The 22,675-nt window shown below is 40.0% G+C and overlaps 1 protein-coding gene across 3 annotated transcripts in view; it reads right to left on the bottom strand.

The window, feature by feature from the left end:
- Positions 1-22,675, bottom strand: part of frmpd4 (FERM and PDZ domain containing 4) — a 39,699-nt gene that overhangs the window by 6,111 nt on the left and 10,913 nt on the right. For 2 of the 3 annotated variants that reach the window (XM_049595171.1, XM_049595173.1), the window contains 11 exons: positions 14,592-14,752; positions 10,614-10,734; positions 7,807-7,852; positions 5,664-5,768; positions 3,453-3,560; positions 2,921-3,052; positions 2,238-2,357; positions 1,213-1,349; positions 774-900; positions 410-499; positions 112-294 (listed from right to left, as the gene is read on the bottom strand). In XM_049595171.1, the coding sequence (XP_049451128.1) occupies positions 112-294; positions 410-499; positions 774-900; positions 1,213-1,349; positions 2,238-2,357; positions 2,921-3,052; positions 3,453-3,560; positions 5,664-5,768; positions 7,807-7,852; positions 10,614-10,734; positions 14,592-14,752 (1,330 nt within the window). The remainder of the gene's footprint in view (positions 1-111; positions 295-409; positions 500-773; positions 901-1,212; positions 1,350-2,237; positions 2,358-2,920; positions 3,053-3,452; positions 3,561-5,663; positions 5,769-7,806; positions 7,853-10,613; positions 10,735-14,591; positions 14,753-22,675) is intronic. The other variant, XM_049595172.1, reaches the window with a different exon arrangement.

The raw sequence follows: 22,675 nt of genomic DNA, 5'->3' as shown, positions 1-22,675 counted from the left end.
GGCTGCAGAACGAAGTTAAAATGACTGCGTAGCAGACTTTCTGTTATTTGGGGAAAATTATAGAAAGTCAGCAGATGCCTTTATTTTGTAAAAATCAGAGGGTTTGTTAACCTTTACGTCCAGAACGTGTAGTTCCACTCTAACCCTGTTCTCATCTTCTGTGTACATCTCAATGCGGTTGACGTGGCTAAAATCGGCCAGAAGCGCAACCAGGTTTGTTTTGGTGTTAATCACATGGCTGATGCCATATTTGGGCCCCACCAGCAATGTCACTTCCGTGTGCTTCTCGCCTTGCTGTAAAAGGGAAGAGAGAGATAAAACTTTCTGCATGCAAATGAACACTGTGTGAAACGTTATGTTCTTGTGTCACACACAGGCTGCATTTAATGTGAGAGATGGTTTGACTCACAATTAGTGTGGATTTAAACACCCGTCCTCCATACAGCCTCAAATCACTGAGATACTTCAGATAATGGACCTTTGCCTGCAGGGCAGTCAACTGGAATGGGGAGGATAAAAGACACATAGGATGAAATATATGATGGAATTATTTAAATAAAGGTATTAACAACAGAATGTAATGTTCAACTGAGTCTTATAAAAAGAGTGCAACATTATCCATTGAAGCAGCCACCACCCAGCATCATTATTTTGGATTACTTCACCAACTTCTCCACTAGGTGGTGGTAAAGAGTCTTTTCAGATTTAGTGAAAGGCAAAGAGAGACAGAGAGAAAGAAAAAGAGGCAAAGGAAAAAAGGTGGCTCACTCTACCTTTTTACCAGGCGGCACCAGGTTCTGGTTGGTTTTGAGGATGTGAGTGAGAGCTTTTTTGATGTTCTTCTCTTTCATGCTAGACAGCACCGCAGGAGGCAGGAACAACGCCAGACCCCACTCCTTCCTGCGGAGCCACAATTCATAAAGATTAGAGAAGGTCACTCGATCACTATGACAAACAGTCAAGTCATCACTCTTGAGCGGTGATCGATATACTTCACCCAGAGGTGGTACATTGATTAACTGACAGGGCACAATCAGAATCATTAACTAACCAGCAGGGATGTATCTTCTGCTACTGCAGTAGAACAATGCTAGTGAGATCATTATTGTTTTATTGTCTGAGAGCATTCTGGACTTATTAATAAAACAACAAAATAACTTCACAGTTAGATTTCAGCCTGCATGGCGCAGTGTGAAATCCAATCTTACTTACTCAATATACTTGAGGGAAACTTTCTGGGACTGCTTGGTATTGATGGTTAGAATATACATTTGCAGGGCAGCCAGATGAAGCGCCGTGTCGTATTTCAGCTCTGACCCAAATCTCTCCAATACCACATCATTACAGCTCTGGAGGAGTTGGAGAGGGAGGGCACAGGAGGAGGTTACACTTCAGTTGCATTTCTTATCATGAACAACAAGACAACAACACACCTACTGCTACCATGTGTTAGCTGAGGCCATTAACACAGACTAAAGTCTCGAATAGGCCCTAGGTCTGAGATGTTTTCAGATTAGCATACTGTGATTCTTTAAACTTTCACCATAAATAAAACTGCATGTGTTAAAGGGACAGTTCATCCCAGAATCAAAAATACATGGTCTTCCTCTTACTTGTAGTGCTACTTATTACTCCAGATTGTTTTTGTGTGAGCTGCCACGTGTTGGAGATATCAGCTGCACAAATGTCTGCCTTCTCTCGAATATAATGCAACTCAATGGCACTCGGCTTGTAGTGCTCAAAGTGCCAAAAATATACATTTGAAAAGCTTAACAGCAATGTCTCTTTCCAGAAGGAACTATTTTCTTTCTACCAAACTACATCCACCAATTGTATCACAGCGTAGAAGGAGGCGCGCATCTACTGCTGGCACCTAGCCTCACTGAGCTAGCTAATGTTACAGCTCATCTGAGGAGGACGCCATTAATGTTTACATCTTGTGCTGCTCAAAACAAGGTCTGTGGATTATCTTGAGTAAGCGGGTCATGATTCCTGGAAAGAGACATTGCTGTTGAGTTTTTCAAATGTATTTTTTGGCACCACAAGCTGAGCATCATCTAGTTCAGTTATATCAAAGAGTAGGCAGACATCTATACAGCTGATATCTCCAACACTCTGTAACTCGCACCAAAGCAACCTAGACTGATAAACAGCACTACAGGTAAGAGATAAAATATGTTTTTTGATCTGGGGATAAACCGTCCCTTCAAGTGATATCGGTACCTTCTGATAATCACCTGAACATAGAGGTACTCAAATGCTACTGCATCTCTCCTAAGCAGGTCCACGGGATCCTTTGGGACAAACGTGATGCGGAAAAAGCACTTCATCTTGTGTGACCCTGGCCTCTGTGTCACCTAGAGCACAAAGTCAGAGGATAACGAGGGTCCCATTAGTGAAGTGTTTGCGTCGGCAAACAGGAACAGTGCATTATGCAACATTTGACATTCACTAACATCATGGAGTCAGTCAGGATTAATACACAATTTGGACAGGGATTCAAGGAATAGTTAGACATTCAGGGACATAAGCTTATTCGGTTTCTTGCCTAGAGTTAGATGAGATGATCAATTCCACTCTCTATCTGTGTGTTACAGACATAGCTGGAGCCAGGACACTCTTAAAGACTGGAAACGGGGAAACAGTTGGCCTGGCTCCATCCAAAGGTAAAGAATTCCACCTACTAGCCCCTCTAAGAATCACTGATTAATATGCTTTATCTCTTCCTTTTAGTTTATATACAAACCAAAATGTAACTACAAGAGCTAGTGGTTTTCTTGATGGACTATTAGAGATGTATTGATCTTCTTTAACCTTGAATCAGTATGTTTCCCAAAATGTCGAACTATTTCTTTAGACATTTTCAAACTAATTTAATTTCCATTCTCCTATTAAGTAGCGCCAAAGAGAGCCGTGTTACCTGAGTTAGCATCTCCTGCTCATGCAGGAGCATGAGTTTGCTGGCAGACCCCTCCGCTCTTTGCTCCAGCATCAGAGAGAAGTGCTCGATGCTCTTAATGGATAGCTTCTCTTGCAGGGTCAAGATGACGTCCTTTCACACAGACAAAGTCATAGTTAATACAAAATGAGAACCGTGCAGATTCAGCAGCCTGCTCATGCACAGCTCAGTGCCAAACCCATAAATCATTTTCACTGCTCAACACACGCAAAAACATGAACTGAACATACAGCATCAACTGCAACAGGAAAAAAAAAGGAAATGTGAATTGCTGACCAAAAACTCCCTGCTACAGTAGTATTAGGTTCAAAATGCTTTTTGTTTGAATCATTATTTTAGTTCAGATGAGGTCCCGGAGGCCATAATGAAGAGAGGACTTTGCACCTCATAATGTGTGGTGCAACTGTGAATAACATTCAACATTTAAACTGAGCTTCACTTCAGATAACGCTACTGCATTTCATAGTGAAGCGAGGTTCTTTCCGGCACCTACCTTAATGGATGTGCTGCTGTCAAATTTAAATGATTTAGTTTGCCCGTTCTCCAGGTACACCTTCAGAACATTTGGCATAAAGAGAAGGGAGTTGTCCTTCACTGTTTCCTGAGGATGGAATAAGAATCTTTTGATTAACAACTCTTGCTTTTTTTTTAAAATTGTAAGATGTTTATACACTGTAGTTAAAGTTTGTGGGGGGGGGGGGGGGCTCAATATGGAAGTAACTCTGAGGGAAATGAAAGAACGAGTTTCCACATTTTGGAGAAATACACTTATTTGCTTTCGTGCTGGAATGAGAGGATTGATACACCCTTTTATCTGTATGGTAATAATGAAGCAACAACCAGGAGACACTGAGCTTATCTCAGCATAGGAACTTGTAGCAGAGCTCTGTGTGTGACAGAATACGCCTACTTGCACCTTTAATGCTCACTAATTGACACATCATATCTCAGGGAAGTTAATACATCCAGACAAGAAATAGTTAGGCACATGTCCCCCTGTTAAACCACAATGTGTCTTTTTTATACACTTATGTACAGGTTTAATTAATCATATAGTTAGTGAGCTTTAAAAGGTGCTCTTAGGCTGATTTTTGTTTTACCGTTGGACAGATCCAGGCAAGCTGTTTCCCCTGCTTCTAGGTTTAAATGCTAAGATAATCTCCTGATTGCAGCCTTGTATTCAGATACAGTACTGTATGAGAGTTGCCTCGGTACAGACCTTTGAATTTGCTCACTCCACCGAATTGACAGATTGGTCTGGCATGGTGACATGAAACAGCACTATTTGAGTTGAAAAAACGATCGACCCATTGAACGCTGCAGGGGGAATCAGCACTACAGGCAGGGCTAACACTGTTGTCAAGTTGTGGTTAACCCTTCTTTACCATATTTTCCATCACTGTGTTTTTACTTTACTCATTTTGCTCCATTCTTTAAACCTAACAAAACTAGTATGTTGGCCACACTGGCATACTGTGTCAGTGTGGACATAAGGGGCTGCTCCATTTATTTATTTGAGGTTTTATATCATTCTTTTGCTGTCCAATTGTGTTCCTGAAGTATTCAAACCCGAAATCCGAAAGTTTGTCCTGACAGATTTCTTTCTATATATTTTTTTTTTTTTGCTACTTAAACCCTTGTAATGCTGTGGACACTATGTTTGTTCGGCTCTGAAAGTCACACAACAACACAAACAAACTAAGCAATCAGGTCGTCGATAGACCAGCAACTCCCATGTGCTGTGAGGTAAAATTACTGTCAATGGAGTCTGGTGGCTTTGAAGAGGGCCATGTAATGGCTTCAGTTCCCCCCATCCACAGCCAACAGACTCCTTTCACAGAAACAGTAATTTTACAGCGCAGAACACACAAGTTACTGGTTACTACTGCCTCTGATCAGTTAATTAGGTGGTGTTATCGTGTTACTTGTGGAAGCAAACTAACACAGTGTCCACAGCAGTAGGCTACACTGCTTAATGGCTGTGCCCTAGTACTCCTGTCAGCGCTGTCACCTGTGTCATCACTTTTTGATAATGGCCATGTGAGACTTTTCATTTGAAAAACAGAATGGTGGACCTGCCCTTCAAAGAGACATTAGATTGATGCGCAGATGTTAGTCTCTAGTGATTGGTTAGCATAAATCGAGTTCCCCTCTCCCATGGAAATTGGTTAGTTGACAGTCCTCTCAGATATGAGGAAAGTATGAGAGTATGAGATTTTTTCATGGAAAGCAAATTAGCATATTTACCAAAATGCCAGACATGTATGTTTTCACATTTGATTTGATTTTCATGACATTAAAATGGTAGTGAAGGTAATACAAAATAACACACTGATGCATCTTCTTTAGTAATTGCTCTCTGGTTTTATGTATGATGCTGTCCTTTTTGCTAAGAGGATATGGCTGCCTAATAGTCTCCTTACTTTATGGTTGCTCTTTAGAAAACAAATCAGGGAAGCTCTCAGTAAGAGTGACTCCCCTTCCTCTGTCGGTCATACCCCCATCCTCTTTATTTCATCCCAGAGATGAAAAGAAAAAAAGAGGAGGTCTAGTTCTTGCTCATGCATGTCTCCATTTTACCATCAGTGATTTCTGATATTTTCCCTCTGCTCTACGCCTGCTTTTAGAGTTCAAGTCGGTCGCTGTCGTCCCGTGTTCAGACCCTTGATGTGCACAGAATGAATCAGTGTCTAGTGTGACTTACGGGGACCTGGCCATTGATGATGACCTCTTCAGCGAAGCGAACTTTAACAGGATTAGTCTTTAACTTGGCCTTTTTGGCTGCGCTGATGAATGCCGATTTGGGTGACTTTTAGAGGGAAAGAAGAAGAAGAAGAAAAAACACAGAGATTTAAAGGACAATCAGTTCCTTTAGAGATGAGTCATGTATTTTCTCAGCTCCACACAATTCAAGGGCATGTTCCCTTCTTGAAACATGACCTCCCATTTCTCTGCTCAGTGCTGATACAATAAGGGAGGCTCTGTGAGAGGACACCCTCACCTGCCTGTGTGTCAATGGCTCTCATTTGTGATACGAACATAGGACACAAACGTGGGTGTGCAGTCATTTCCACGCAAAGCTCAGCATTTATCAATGTGGATGTGAGCTGTGGCTACGATCAAATCTCATGTCCAGTCTCAGCTCATGTACAAAAGTTTGAGTCAGTGTGAACTTCAGCGTAGTGAAGTGAATCTGGCTGAGGTGGAGAATTGTTATTAGACCGTATTCTGACATTTAATTATTTGCGGCCACATATTTAATAACTTAAAAATGTCTAATCGCCATATGGAAGTGCGCCCTCTATCACAAGTTGCAGTTGCCTGGCTCTGTCGGACAGACTCCAGGCTGACCGAAGGATGGACACCACCAGTGCCCAGCTCTATCTGAAACTTTTCTTTTTTTAAAAATAGCATGAAAAGAAATAAATAAACCCTGCAACAGCGTAATTATTTTAATAGTAGTCGCCTAGGTGATTACATTTTTACCAGTGTCCAGGTCAGACGCATGTCTCCTCAGCCACATCTTATGCCCAAAAATGGAAGCACACCTGATAATGTGAGGCCACGTGCTCCTCTGTCTGGGTCAATTACAAGCTTTTATATGCTCATTATAACAATATCAATATCATATAATATAATATATACACTATACTATTACTATATGTAGGCTTTAGGTTAGTAGATATTATGGATGTTTATATTAAACATTCCACCCTCGAGGGTGATTTTCTACTGCGACGCTGTTGACTGCAGCAGTGATTTCTGTCTATACTGTGTTTTTCTGACTTCCTTTGATGCCACTTTTCAGGCTAAGTAAAAACAAATAAGTCCGCACACCAAGCAGCCCAACTAGTTACTTGGTGTGTGGACTTATTTGTTTTTTACTTAGCCAGACATTTCTTTGGTCCTGCACCCACTCCAGTGGACATTGGGATGTGCGTGCCTTTTATACTGTTATAGCCACATTTCAAGCTGCCAAATAAAACCTCTTGGCTAAATTGGATCTTGGATGTCAGTATTTCCATTTCTAGTTTCTCCTTTTGGCTGTATTATGTGTCTCTATGTTGTAAACCCAGATTATACTGGGGGCATATATGTAAATGGCGTCTGTTTTCAGCTGCCACATTTATCAACATCTGATCATTCCTACGCTTTAATTGGCAAGATAAGAACGTTTCATGAATCACACGCAAGCACTAACATAGATGATTTCTGCGTTTTAACCTACATTGCTTTGTAAGATGGATTGATAAATGAGGGCCATTGACACTGCAGAGTAGCGCCTAGTAAACTAACAAAATGATTAATTGAAATGCACAATGAATTAATTTATTTCAACAGTACATCTTTCAAACACCATAATTACTGTCAGGGTGTACAGAGAATTATCAGATGGCATTATATATTTTGGAGTAGGTAGGTTTCTGTGCACTCGCACTCATGATGTTGATCTATTTCTGGAAGGAATTCAAGCATAATTCACATTTCCACTGACTTATTTCTTGAACTGTAAACAAAGGCCGAATATATGCTCCTGGCACTGTGTGTTCACAACCATCTGGCGCTCCGTGACTCTAGTAAATGTTGATGTGGCAGGTTCGTCTGAGGTCTTGAGAGGATCTGACGCTACAACATGAGAAGACTTGGAAAGACTGCAGTGATTGGTCTCCCTTTGAGTTAGCGGGGCTGTAACACTCAGCTCAGGCATTACTGATACAGTGCCAGCACAAACATATGGCATGATTAATGACTTGCTTTCATGGAGTCAACAAAATAATCAGCTCCAAACACACAAACAGCCTAATGGAATGTACTCTGTTTCATTCATAGAGGACGGAGAGACTTACTGGGTACGGCTGAACAACGCTCAACAATATGGACTCCTTGCAGCTCCTGTAAGACACACACATGCACACAAAAAAATAAATAATTTTTGATAAAAGACTGAAAAAAAACCCAAAATAACCAATGAAACGTGGTTAAGGGAGATCTGGAAATATTTCAGTTTTCTTCCAGTTATCGTTATTTTTAGGCGGACAGTAGCACGAGGAACATTGTGTCCTGGTGATGCCCCTGGCAGCCCCGTCTTGCCTCCATAGTGCAGACTTTTACTGCAGAGACCGAGCCCATTCAAGGCCACAGGAGCAGTGAAGGAGTGGCCACAGGGGCACTTTTCTCCCCGTGCTAATGTACTGTTTACAGACTGCCGCACAGGTCGTATGAGGACCAAATGCTCACAGCCAGCCACTCAGCTGTGTCAGTGATATTAATTTAATGAGACGCATGAAAAAACATCAACACCAGCATTCAGCTAAATTGTGGCGAATGGAGCAGGTGGTGACAATAATATATTTTATCTGTCCAGATGAAATATTTGTTTTTACAGCTTTTCAAAATAAAAATACTGGAAAAAAAAAGTTGAGAATTTTTTTTTGTTGCAAAAATGTCTACAATATGTCCATAAATAGTAAGCTGAGAGAGGGAGTTAAGTTATTTAAATTGTTTGTTAAAATGAAGTAAAGTATTAACCTCCTGTGGAAGTTGCATGTATTATTGTTTTACAGCACTGACTCACAGATGATTTAATGTGTCTTTTTGACACTAAAATGCATCTCCTGATTTGTGCTTTTCAATCACCTGCTGATTGAGTTGCTTAGATTGGCCCTTTGTCATCATGGTGCACTTCACAATTCTGTATATATTTACAATACATTTGATTGAAACCCCATGACTGCATAGATTTAATTAATAATGTCACTTCTAAAGCCAATTGGCTGCGCCATTGATTATTTATATATTCTCACTTTGACATTAAAGTCAAGATGAAATAAAAAAAGGTCTTTTTAGTCTTTTAGGTCACCTCCCCAGACATTTTGTGCACCAATTGACCCTTCACTAATTCCCGCCCCTGGACGCAGACTGACTCAGACCAGGGTCCGACAACAACACAGCTGTGCTCCATTGACTCTAATGCAATCGTTTCAGTTTTCCTCCATTTTCAGGCTGGTTTTATGGATTTGGAGCTAAATGTTGTGCCTGGGGCACGTCATGTATTAATGATACTCGTTACCTGGAGAGATTGGAAAAAGATATACGTTTCTTCCCTGTTCCAAAACCAAAATCAAACCCTGAAAAGTGTAGGGTTAGCTAGATAGCTACTGAAGATATAGCCTACTGAATGTATGCACATGCTGCTTTTGCTCTTTAATGGTTATAACAGTGGAAAAAAGACCGACCCTGCTGTACAGGAACCAGTGAAGGGAAGCAGGGAAACTTTCCTGATATTAAACCAGCTGTGTGTCATTGCATTGTGTGCAGATGAATGTTGTTTGACTTCCCCTGTGGATCCTTGCCCGTCCAACACGGACGTACAGGTGCTGGCAGTGGCACGGGGGCGAAGCCAAAAACCGTTCATCTGCACACACTGTGAAGCCACACAGCTGGTTCAATATCAGCAAAGTTTCCCTTTATATTTATTGTCTGGCGATCAGCAGTGATGTGGTGGTTCACTTTTACACTGTGATCTGTAGCCTATAGTTCGGCTTTAGCTTCTAACTATCTTTGTCTTTTTAACCTGTTGTTGCTGTTGAGTCAGTTTGACATCCTGGATATATCCTTCAAACACAGACTGTAGACCTGTCTGTCTGCTTCTCTCAAAAACATAATATTTCCTCAGGGAATGCAGTTAGTTACAGTGTGGGCTCCATGCTTACTCCAGCAGCTTGACGATCCATCACAAAGGGATGGAGCTTAGTGAAAGGTCAATTAAACAATATGCGCCTAAAAAAATTGTTTTTTTAAATCTTTTTTTTTTTCTTATTTTGTCAATTTTCTTTCTGTAAAACAAAATATGGCACATGCTTATGTAAGCTAGTACCATCCAGTTTCAACCAATAATATGACATCCAACTGTCATTCAATCTGCAACTTTTATCCACAAAGAGCTAAGATTAAGTTAGCTAGCTAGTAACAACATGGTACATCAGTGTGTCATTGTTTCCCCAAAATGCCGTGGTTACAAGCCTACTGGCTAGAATTTAATTACTTGAAGAAAATGGTATCTGTGTCAACTACAGACTATGTGCAAGGCATTTCACACTAAACTAGCAACTAACTTTACATGGAGCATACAGTGTGCTTCGTCACTCTTCCTGATGGATACAGTAATCCTGTCAGCTAATGCCATCAGGGCCTCACTGTTATGACACACCCACTTTCTTTTCGTTTCCAAATCAATGTATCTGAGGTCTAATTCATTCATTCATTAATCTAATTAACTCATTCATTCATCTCTCCATCATCATCCTCCTGATTCGGAGCTACAGCAGTCAACTGCAGCTCCATATTGCACTAAACTAAGCCCGCCCACATTTAGCTGTCAAGTCAAATGTGAAGGATTCGATTTAAATCTCTCTTTTAACTGTGCACCAATTAAATATTCCATCTCACTGGGAAACACTTCACTTTACAGAAGCTAAAGATGCTGTAACTGTGACATCTTTTTTTCTGTTGATCAGTGTAAAAGAAACCCCATCAAACTCTGCTTTGAATGTTGAGTCAATAACACACAAAAATTTCCAAAGAGGGTGAATACGTTTATAAGCACTGTACAGTTATCAACAAGAGGTTCCACAGCAGGCAAATGGCATCTCACCTGAGTGTGTTGTCATACCTGACAAGGTCAATAACCCTCTCCCTGGGTGCCGAACTGACTGGCTCATCATTTATCATGATGATCTCGTCTCCTGGGATCAGCTTGCCTTCTGATGGACCCCCTGCCAGCACACACCAAACACGAGTTAAAGTATGAAAAATACTCTGCTATGGTTAATATTTTATTTAACGTGGTTTTCCCACACAAAAAGTAAATAAATAAATAAATAAATAAATACAATTTAAAAGGAGCCAGATCTACTCTTTCTCCCTCACTGAGAAAATCTGGACCTGGCCTCTGGTTTCTCTGGCACAGCACCACTAGCTCTAGGCTGACCAATTAAAGAGCAGCGCACATCAAGATGGCTAGCGTTAACGTTAAAGGAGCTATATGTAAGAAATGTAAAGCAAATAGTCATAAAATCCTCCTAATATGTCACAGAGACTAAGGAATAATGTTCATATAACATACTGATCTCACCGACAACAATAATATTCGCATTTAATAAAAAAATTTACGGTCCGCAAATCATGTTTATGTTTTGAATTTGTGTCTTGGCCTGCTGCGCCACCCACCGCCGTCTACTAGTCACGCAGTCAGTAGAGTCTCAGCATCAGTTACAGTTACAACTGAGCTACAATGGCTGATGGTACGACTAAACCCAAACAACCTCGTTATGATTCCCAAAAACGGCAAGACAAAACTCGAGGCAAAGTGAGGGTCTCTATAGGAGATGCCTTTGAACAGTGGAGACGGTTGTAAGTGGAGAAGAATTTGAAATCGGATGTCAAAGTGGCTACTCTTCTCCTCGACAGGTAAGCTTTAGCCAAACTTGGCTAACTAGCATCATAGCTACTGTAGACAGGGATGGACATTTCGAATACTTTCAACTGTTATTCATTTTCGATCATACTCTGTAGCCCATGTGCAGGTGGGTCATCGACCCGGCTAATTTTTTTGAGAAACAAACGTTAGTAGCACGGCAAGCAGCATTAGAAGTGTCCCGGTACATAGCATTAGCAGCCGGCTCCTCCTCCGCTGTATGCTGGCAGCAGCATTAGCAGCAGAGAAGCCGGACTTGCTCGAACAGTCCGCTGGAAAACCAAAGATCAAGGACGCGGTAGTCTGAGTGGGCGGAAGTTCGCTGCATAGATCAGCCTCTCATTGGGCGGAACGAGCCACTAGCTGAAGTCCCGTCCTACCACCTCCGGTTGCAGTTTTCAACACGTCCTTTACTAACTTTTGCAGTGTTTGATCTTGCGGGGATGTAGCCATTTTTCTGCCATGGTTCGCGTCCTGTAGGCGATATTTTTGTGGGCATGTACACCAAAACCTGTTTCCCCCCGGCAATATTTTTGTAAGCGCACCATTGCTGTGGCACCACCCAGAACGATTGTGGTTGGTTGAAAGAAATACAAGCAGCCAGGGCATTTTTTTCTCCAATCTTAAAGTGAGAGTTGGCCCAGCCAGACCTTTCTTTTCTTGAGAAAGGTCTGGTGAGCGAGACTATAAGGACACGGCGACGCGGCCCTGCCACAGCAGCCGCCCGTGGGCAAACATATCAGTCTCCAGCGTGCCGCTGTCCAGCAACCTCAAATCTGTATGGGAGGGGGGGCGGACACGACTCGCGGCAGTGTTTTGAATTTGAGTGCAGTAACCGTTTTGGCCACATTCTTACATACGGTGCCTTTAAAGGAAACATCGGAGAGATTCAGCCTAAATGTTTGCAGTGTTTCCTCCTGGATCAGCTATCTTAGAGTGGTGATGAGGATACAGTGCTGGGATGGTTACTTTTAAATTGTAATGGGGTACAGATTACTAGCTACCCTGTTGAAAATGTAGGAAGTAATGTAACTATTTTAATTACTTTATCAAAATAGTCTAAGTTAATACATCTGATCACTTATTGATTACTTTACTAACAAATGTTTTAAACTGGGAAATAAAGCTGAAAATATCTGGAAATAGGCTATGCCAAAAATCGACATTCCTGCACGGTGAAAAGATGCAACGCAACACAATGAACGTTATATTTTACATATTAAATCTTTACTAAAGGAATATATTTGGATATAACCCCTTTGTAATCACCACCATTTTGATTAGTAACTGGAATTTAATTGCATATTTTTTCCTCAGTAACTGTAACTTATGACACTCACATTTATTTTGTAATTTAATTACACATAACTAGATACATGTAACTAGCATATAATGGCTAACCGCTAAGAAATATTAGAACTTTTGCTGATGTTCTTTGACTTAAGTTAAGTCTTAGATACATGCAATGTTAACAACACCTCAAGTTTTAAGAAATGTAACTGTTTCAAGGTACAAATGTGGGACTTAATAGGCAAGTTTTTTGATCGAGTTTTATCAGTTATTGTCAGATTTTTTTCTCGCAACTAAAAAAAGAATTAAGTTATTTCCCTCACAATTCAGAAGGATTTCTTTTTTCTGATTGATAAGAAACACGGATAACATGTTTTATACCAATTAATCTTATTTCCATATATGTATTTGTTAGCACCTTATTAAAAAGAATCCTGGACCATCTCAATGCATTTACAAGAATCAGAATCAGAAATACTTTATTGATCCCAGAGGGGAAATTGTGATTCGTAACAGTCACTCCTATGTAAAGAATAATTATAAAAAGTAAGAATGAGAGTATGAAATAGAAGTATGTAAATACAGAATAATAAAATTCAATAAAATAGAAATAAAAATGTGCATCATGCTACAATGTTAACAATAGTACTGAGACAGTAGGAATAAGATATCTTCACTGTGCTGAGCATGTAAGTGTGTGCATTGTGCTACCTTACACTGTATAAACTAGTGTTACATTCAAAAATCTAAAAAAAAGTATTGTGCTATAATGGTTACTACAATATATACATCAATAGAATAAAGGCAGGAATAAGACTTAACATGAGAAGTTTACTTACATCTATGTGCATTTTATGTTGAATAATTATATACATTCAAGAGGTGTTAGGAATGTTGCACAGATGAATAATTGCACCAATTATTGCATGTTAAAAAAAGTAATAATAATTATATGGTTTGATGTGGAGATGCAAGTGACAGCTAGCTTGACCACAGTCTTTAACTTGGTCCGATCCTGTACTTCTCGTGGTGTCTGTCATGCACTGAAATCGGCGAACAGCACATATAATTTTGTTTTTTGTTAGCTTGTTAGCTTGTAGGCTAACTGGCAATGGCTGACACAGCATTAGGTGTTGTGAAACCTACAATAATATCTGCTACAGTGGGGTATTTAGTAGACATTGGATTGAAGTTTCAAGGTTTGGTTTGCATCCAAAAACTGCACACTCTACCATGTTTGCTTTCAAAGCTTTCACTATGCTAATGCTAATGCTTATGCTCTCTGTACTGAGAAGTCCGCTCTGCACCGGAGGTTTAAGGTTTCTTCACTGGTGTTGTGTTGAAATCTGCTCCCCTGTCAATGTGTATTTCCCATATTATTATATTCCCATAGGCTGTCAAATTTGAAATGTACCTAATGTGGCTTGCTGGCGATTTTAGGGAAGAGCACAGACATCACCCCCTTAGTAGAGAAATGTGAAACACCTCTCTGGTAACAAACTTTGCATAGATACAAGTCAGTTTAGTCAAGGTCAGACAATTTAGGAGACATAAACATAAGAAAAAACACATTTTTTAGTGGAGGGGATCTTTAAGTGGTACAAACTGTCCTCAGCCGTGCCATTAGTCTTGATTTTCTTGCTTTCCTGTCTTGTAGCTCGAGGCTCTAATGAATGCTTACTCATTGAGCACTGTTAAAATCAATGAATCATCAACGTAAACTACAGGCTGACTGGCTCGTCCTCTCTCCTTCTTGGCTACTTTTAAGGAGGATTTCATCTGCTTCGGGGGAAAGTGTTGATAATGGCCATGGATCGGATGAGTCACTGTTGTATTAGAGCTCGCTGTACAGCTGGGGCTCCTTACCTGGTGTGACTGAACGGACCACCACAGGTTTCTCACTGCCTGCCACAAATCCAAAGCCAAGCACTGGGTCTCGTCTCATCTCCACCTTCCGGGGCGCTGGTGGCACAAACTTGTCCCCGTCCAGACGAACCTCCTCCAGGGAGCTGCTCTGGGAGACGTGGCTGTGGTAGGAATAAAAAGGATATTTCCTGTTTTAGTCTGTTATACTGTAAAGCACTGTCTTTTGTACGCAGTTTTATGTATCAGGGAAAACAGAACATTTTTCACCTTCAAAACATTTTACATCAAAAGAATTTGAAAATGGCATTGCCAATATTTGCTTTATTGAAAATGTATTTGATCATTACACCACATGATTGATAGATTTGATTTTGAATATAAGTACAAGTAGACTCTTGCAAACATTTAAAAAACAATGCGATTTCAATTTTGAGTATTGATGACCTTTAATGTGCAATAATATCAACTGCAGCTGAAACAATAATTAATCCATTAGTTGACAGAAATGTATTCAGCAGCTTGCCTTTCTCTGACCCTGTTTACATGCACAGGATATTCCGTTTTTTGCCCTTATTCCAAAACCCCCCCCCCAAAACTCAACATTCCTATGAAGCTGTTCAAATGAATAATGTAATTGAATATTCTGCTAATATTCCTGTTTACATGCAGCCATGCATACTGTGATTAACGTGCCCTAACATGTCGTTTATCATTTCAAAATATGGAAAAGTGGAATGGCGGTGGCTTGTGCCAGGATGTTGTCAAATTCCTCCATCTTTCATTTCCTAACCCACCTTCTTGAAAAGATTGGTGTTGTGATATTTGCATATGAATAACCCGTTAGTATCCAAGTCTTTCATAATGTTTAAAAGTAGGTGTGCTTCTCCTTCCGATCAGATGTGGGATTTTCTTTCAGACATGCACCTCTACCTAACAGCCTTGCAAACTGATGGAGAGCTGGTCTTTGTACAATGCACAGAGCTGACCGTAAACAGGAAAGAGACTGTGTGGTGCAAACTGCATCAAAACCAACAGCTGTGTGACACATATTCCAAATGTGCTGTGTACATGTCCAAAGAATGCTCCTAAAACCCAAATAACAGCGACATATCCCACATCTTAATCGGAGAACATTTAATTTGGAAAAAGGCCTAATTCAGAATGCTGTTAACATGACCTGTATCAAATTCAGAATATTTTCTTACTCCAAATAAACTGGCTTTGGACTGTTTGTTGAACAAATTAAGACATTTGAAGATGTCACCCTATGCTCTGGGCACTTTTGACAGATATTTCTGACAGTTTTCTGACATTTGAAAGACCAAATAATTCATCGTTTAACCAAGAAAATGATGGCACAATGAATTTATAATGAAAATAATTGATAGTTGCAGGTCTAATTTCAAAACAGGCATGCTGGTTTAATATAACTCATAAAATAATCATGTTCAAGAGTAAATCTTCTAAAACAAAATGCAAGATATTGTCTTGAAATAAAGATCTAGTGCAATGCTGCAAAAATAGAACACGTGGGCGATGGTAATGAAGCTCCAATGTTTGTATTCTCACATTGCAGATATCCACTGTGTGATTTACCAAGGAGCAGTTACAGGTTTTTGTAGTACTCACACTGTTAGCTGTTATAGAATAGGTGATGAATCTTGGCTTGGCACACCACAGGTATATGATGTGGAGGGTCGTGCTGTTGAAACCTTCCAACTCCCTGAATTTGAGATTTGCTATCTGGATGACTGTGAGAATCCTGCCATCAATAGCTGGCTGCAAACCAACTGTACAGTTTGTACCATACTTGATTTTCTTCAGATACCCCGATCAGTACATTTTTCTTCGTCCTTGGAACACAGTTATTATTCCTTCCCGAGCTCAAAAGACGACGCACAAACTGTATGTAGCTTTTACATATTCTGTGAGCTGAGTTCTTACAGTGTTCCTTCACTTTCTCTGGCTGCTAAAGCAGCAGCAGCAGCTCCGTATGGTGCCAACAATGTTGGTTAATTAAAGCCGTGGGCAGACAGTGTGTAATTCACAGTTATTCTTGACACATGTACTATTCACCACTAAATACTGACAATTAATCTTTCATGGCAAAAAGACACAGAGAGATCTGTCAATCGCAATCCCAATACTACGAAAAAACATGTTCTACAAGATGTTCAGAGCTGAGTGATTGTCAACTGAGATTTTCAAAGGGGATTCAACAATTCTCTCCCGGAGTCACGAACCAGAAAAAAAAACTTGAGCATGTGATCTGGCATTAGGATGTAAAATGCAGCTGCTTAACAGATCGAAGATCGAAGAACAACAGGAAGTGGGAAGAACGCTTACACCAGTTTTTTCAACCTTTATTTTCTCTGTGACAATATCAGTCCTGAACTAGAACTGAACCCGACATCTTTGATGCTTCACCTTCACAGAGAACTAAGACTTAAAATAAAAGAGGTGTTTCATGTATAAATCAAAAGCTCAGCCCTTAAGTGACCCTATATCCAAAAGAATATGAGACAAAGTAAGATAAATATTACAGCCCGTCTGTAATCATTGACTTTACTAGCCAGTTCTAGTAAAATGGGGACTTTATTGTTTGGAGTGGGGTTAAGAGGTCCACAGCACTCAGCGGGGAACAGACTTTCCCGAGCCTTAAAATTAACCACCTAAATCTTGTTCTACGGCTTATGTCAAACAGTATAAACCTAAGCCACTGTGTATTCAAGCTGAGCAAGAGTCTGATGTTTGATAGGCTGACATAATAGGAGGTACAGTAATGTATAGAAGGTAGAACAATAACATCATTTTCCATGTTCCATCAGCTGAAGATACAAATTTTCCTTAGAGCTGTTGCAATGTTTTACCATGAGTATACCAGGGTATTTTCAATACTGTCATCATCATTCACTTCAACTCATACTGAGAGGCTATATTAAGGATGTATTGTATGTAGAGCACAGCATTCACCACCAGAGGTCAGTCTGGTGGAACAGGCAGCTGAGCTGAGAAACTACTGCTAGTGGTGGCGATGACGTTACAGGACTGTAAACAGCCAGCCAGTGACAGTAGAGAGAGACCAAAGGGAAAAAACAGCGCATTTTCATATCTTTTTTTTTTTTGGGGGGGGGGGGGGACACACAGCAAAGGGCCACAGACTGGAGTCGAACCCAGGCCGCTGTGGCAACAGCCTTGTACATGGGGCGCCTGCTCTACCACTAAGCCACCGACACCCTGCATTTTCATATCTAACTCAGTAAATTAAGGTTTAATTTCAACCAAAATAGAGCTGGTTATTGCTGGAACAAGGGACTAACTAACTTAACAGCTAACTAGACCAAGCAATGAGTTTTATTTTGTTTTGTCAGGTCTGAATGAAGTGTTTCTTCTACAATGAATTAAAAAGGCAATTAAGCTAATAGTTTGGTGGGGTGAGGGGTGAGTTAAGAGGGTGTGGCTAATACCCCTTTACCACCAAATTTACACGTGTGCCTGGGTCAGGTAAACACGGGAAAACCCACCAAAAATAGGCAATGGACTCCTTTCCCATTGCTAATAGACCAGAGCTGTGCACATAGCTCTGCAGCAGATGAGTATGCCTTTCTGTATGTGCTGTTTTATTTTTTGGTGTGCCATGTTCGAAATATCTAAAAGGCTGGAGTGTTGTTGTCATCGTTTGTCCACGGCAGCAGATCGCTCTGTGTTTCTACTGGTCCAAGTGATGGTTGTGACAGGAGAAGTCGTGAACGGCAAAAAGAAAATCAAACATGAGGGGTCAGGGTGTCGTGAGGCGTCACAGACGTGGTGTCAGTGGTCTTTAACTATGACACTCTATACGAGATGAAATGATGGTATGACACTCATTGTCGTTCACGATCCGAGCCAACACCATACGACACTGCCTTGGGCATAAGCTTAGTGGCCAGACCCTCGACCACAACAACATAAAGAGACATTCACATTATGAGAGGATTGTGACTTTTATGTATATTTATGTTCTGAGTGTCCTTAAGAGGTCCTTTTAAAAAGTAACACAAACATCTCAGTGAAAAAGCGCATCTGTTTTAACATTACAAAATGTGTCTCTGTGTTCTAAAAGAATCCAGCAGATATTGTGCAAAATCTGACCCGCTGGCACATGGATGGTGGCAGGCGCAGCCAATCTTAATTTAATGGTAATTAAACAAATGCCTCAAAAGTAATGTGCTACTGATTCAATTTAAACGATAATGCATACGAGCTAACATAATAAGTGCTGCGTGAGTATTATACAGAGGTCACAATACATGTATTTGCAATTAAGATACTATCCTCTTTGTTGCAATTAAAAATTAAACAGCCCCAAGTCTTTCATCGGTGAGTTTGGTAACACATCTGCATTGAGGTGTAATTACAAGATAAAACAGCATCTTCTCTCTGTCCTGAATTCAAATGTTGAAATGAGATGCAGTGTTTGAGGTTTTTTTTGCAGTTATGTTTGACTTTATAGTGTTGATATACAGTGTTTTTGGACTCACTATTCTTCAAAAGCTTTTTTATATTGTAATTAAAAGAGATAAGATTGAAAAACAAACAAATGAACAAACAAATTTAGTCTTACATAATAAAACGCTGACACTCGGCGCACTTAGTCATCCAGCAATTCTACAAAAACATACAACAGTCTTTGTGCTTTCGTCTGTTGTAGACATCTGTAAAGGAGGCTTTTAAAAGTGGCCACCAAAAAGCTAAAGGTAAAGCACATTAACCTTATCACTAGATTCTTTCAAGTGTTTAACCACTGAATCAGTGTCACAAAATGTCGGAAATTTGCCACAATAACTCACACATCTCATTCTCACCTCCAACACATACACCAGTGCTGGAATACAACTAAGTACATTTTCTCAAGTACTGCACTTTGCTTGACTCTTTTCTTTTTATGCCATTTCTCTACTTCTACTCCGTTACATTTCAGAGGAAAATATTGTACCTTTAACTATGCTGCATTTTTTCTGACAGCTTTAGTTACTAGTTACTTAAAAAATTAAGATATTTATATAGAAAACAAGGGCGGCACAGTGGTGTGGTGGTTAGCACTCTCGCCTCACAGCAAGAGGGTTGCCGGTTTGATCCCGGGCGTGGGAGCCCTTCTGTGCGGAGTTTGCATGTTCTCCCCGTGTCAGCGTGGGTTCTCTCCGGGCACTCCGGCTTCCTCCCACAGTCCAAAGACATGCAGATTGGGGACTAGGTTAATTGGTGACTCTAAATTGTCCGTAGGTGTGAATGTGAGCGTGAATGGTTGTCTGTCTCTATGTGTCAGCCCTGCGATAGTCTGGCGACCTGTCCAGGGTGTACCCTGCCTCTCGCCCGATGTAGCTGGGATAGGCTCCAGCCCCCCCGCGACCCTCAAGAGGATGAAGCGGTTAGAAGATGAATGAATGAATGAATGAATATAGAAAACAAACTATCCTATGCTTACTATTTACAAATTAAACAATCACTCAATTAGTATAGAAAATGATTTGAAGATTAATCCATAATTAGAATAGTCAAAGTCTTAATGAGCTCAACCTCAGCCAACTACACCAGTAAAATCCTGCTTTTACATTAATGCATGAGTAATAATGATATAATATAATATAGTATAACAGTAATACCAGCCATTTTTCTGTATTGAGTAATTTTTGTTTTAATAGTTATAAATACATTTTCCTAATACATACTTTATACTTTTTCTCAAGGAACATTTTCAGCGTAGACTGGTATTAGTACTAGGATCAAAATTCTTCCTCCACCACTCACACACACACACACACACACACACACACACACACTCATTGCAGAGCAGTATCCTGAAAGCATGGACAAAACAGAGTAGAAAATATAAGGTAAATCAAATTTTCAAAGCTGTTTACAAACAATTTTCATCCATTTCAGCATCCTCAGCATCCTCATTCATTTAAAAATGAATTGATTAATTCATCAAACGAACACAGAAGCCTCGGGTTTCACGGTGGTGTGGTACTGTAGTACGGGCAGGCAGTAGCACGACTAAAAAGGTGGAGCTAATTGAAAATAATGAGCTGAGTTGGCTGTCCCTGAGGTCATCCAGGGAGAAAACACTCACTCAATCATCCTAAAAATAAGAAAACTGGTTTGTGTCAAATAAGTTCGAATATGATAAGTTTCCCTCGGCGGCTTATTTAGAAATTCCCATGGGTAAAAATAACAATTAGCCCTGCGATGTGTCATTATATTCCTGAAAGCGGCAGATGATTTCCACTTTGCTGTCATGTGGGCAAATAGTCAGGGCTGCCCCTCAGTATTTTCACACACCTAGCACGAGGCTGGGGAAACACTATTAACGATGTATACAGACTCAATACACCAGTATCGGGCTGATAATCTTAATTAACTAACAGACCTATATGTGCTAAAATAGCTGACATTGAGCATTTTGATGTGCAATACTGTTATGTGTAGTATGTGTTTTCATGTTGTTATGGTGTATGCTGCATTTCTTGGCTAAAAAGCAGGGCTCAAAACTCCTGGGGACAACAGAGAACGTGTTTGCGACAAACGGAGATCTTCCCTGGGATGCCTTCAGGACAAAAGGGGCCAATAATCCCTTATTTTTTCCCTGATAATGCTACATTATAAAAAACAAACCCGTGTTGACAGCTGCAGGAGGAGAGCCAGTTATCGTTAGCTGTTAGCAGCCGGTGGCCACAACTAACAGCTGATGGAGGTTGCAAGTTGCATTATGTTACATGAGTTACATTATGATGCGTTCAAGCTCCCATCGATAAAATGGGCAAAAGTATAACGTTGTCATGATATCATATGTAATCATGTAAAATACATTTGTTTGAATAAGGAATTTATAGATGTTTTCACAGCAATGTGAAATAAGCCTAGAGAGTAAAGAGGGAATTATGATATTTAAAATAAAAAGGCTTTTGAAGGAGCTGCTTAAAAAATGTTTTTCATGTGAAAAAAGGTTTTATTAATGCCTGTATCAAAAATCAGAATGGTTGAATTTGTGTTCATTCAAAGATGATGAAAATGAAGGACTAAAACAGTTCAGTTATTTTTTCTTTGTTTCCCTGGCACAAAAGGGGGAATAAATAACAATGATAACAAAATAACACCAACAACAAAACATTGATATCAGCCAAATTGTTATTTTAAACATTGGTTTCAGCATCGGTTGTTCTGCCAGTTGAAGCGAGAGGCCAGCATATCAAACAGATTATTAATTGTTGCATTTAGTAACCGTTTTTACATATTGCTTTTTAATTGTAGTTATTTAAATGCAACAGGCATTTTCAAAATGTATGAGTTAAATATCTGTTTATAATTAAATATTCAAGTGCATTATTACTTCAGTGGCATAGTGAAGACTTCATATACAGACACAGACAGCCTTTATCTTTTCTCTGTTTCCCCCTCTCAGTTTCGTTAAATATAATTGATTCTAATTCCTCTTAAAATGACGCACATTGTCCTCATCCTTGTCACCCCAGCATTAAAATTTGTGTCAGTGTTTTGACAGTCATCCTACAACAACTCACAACAACAATTACTGTGCAGTGAACTCCATCATTTAACGTTTCTGAGGGTCCTCCTAAGAAATGTTCAGTTTGGATTTATGTGTCAGTTTTATCTCTTTAAAATGACAAACTCAACAGATTGTGCACAAATCTAAACCATATGGACCTGTGCATTCAGGAAGAGTACTGTCTCCTCCCCTGCACGGCCACCTGCTAAACATGGCTGGATTCCCATTGTGCAGACAGCCATGCATCTAATGGTCCCTAATCATACTCATTAGCTGTAGCTGCACAACGCTCTATACAGCAGTCAGAAGTCAAACTGTGAGCTATACAGTTAACAAGATGAACAAAAAAATGAGTCGCAAGAAACGCCGGCCTGACCTTCATAGTACAAAGACTATTTTTACTCTTTTTCTTTAAAGCATATTTTGGACAAAGTGGAGTAAGCTCATTACTCCTGTTACTCTTGCTCTGAAAGGCTGCTTTGACACGACTCACAACTTGTTGGTGCTGAGGCCGTTATATTTGTCGTGCTAGGAACGC

The sequence above is a fragment of the Epinephelus fuscoguttatus genome, linkage group LG13, assembly GCF_011397635.1.
Source record: "Epinephelus fuscoguttatus linkage group LG13, E.fuscoguttatus.final_Chr_v1".
Taxonomy (NCBI): Eukaryota; Metazoa; Chordata; class Actinopteri; order Perciformes; family Serranidae; genus Epinephelus; species Epinephelus fuscoguttatus.
Note: the sequence above shows the minus strand (reverse complement) of the source record. Positions and strands in the feature narration are given on the sequence as shown.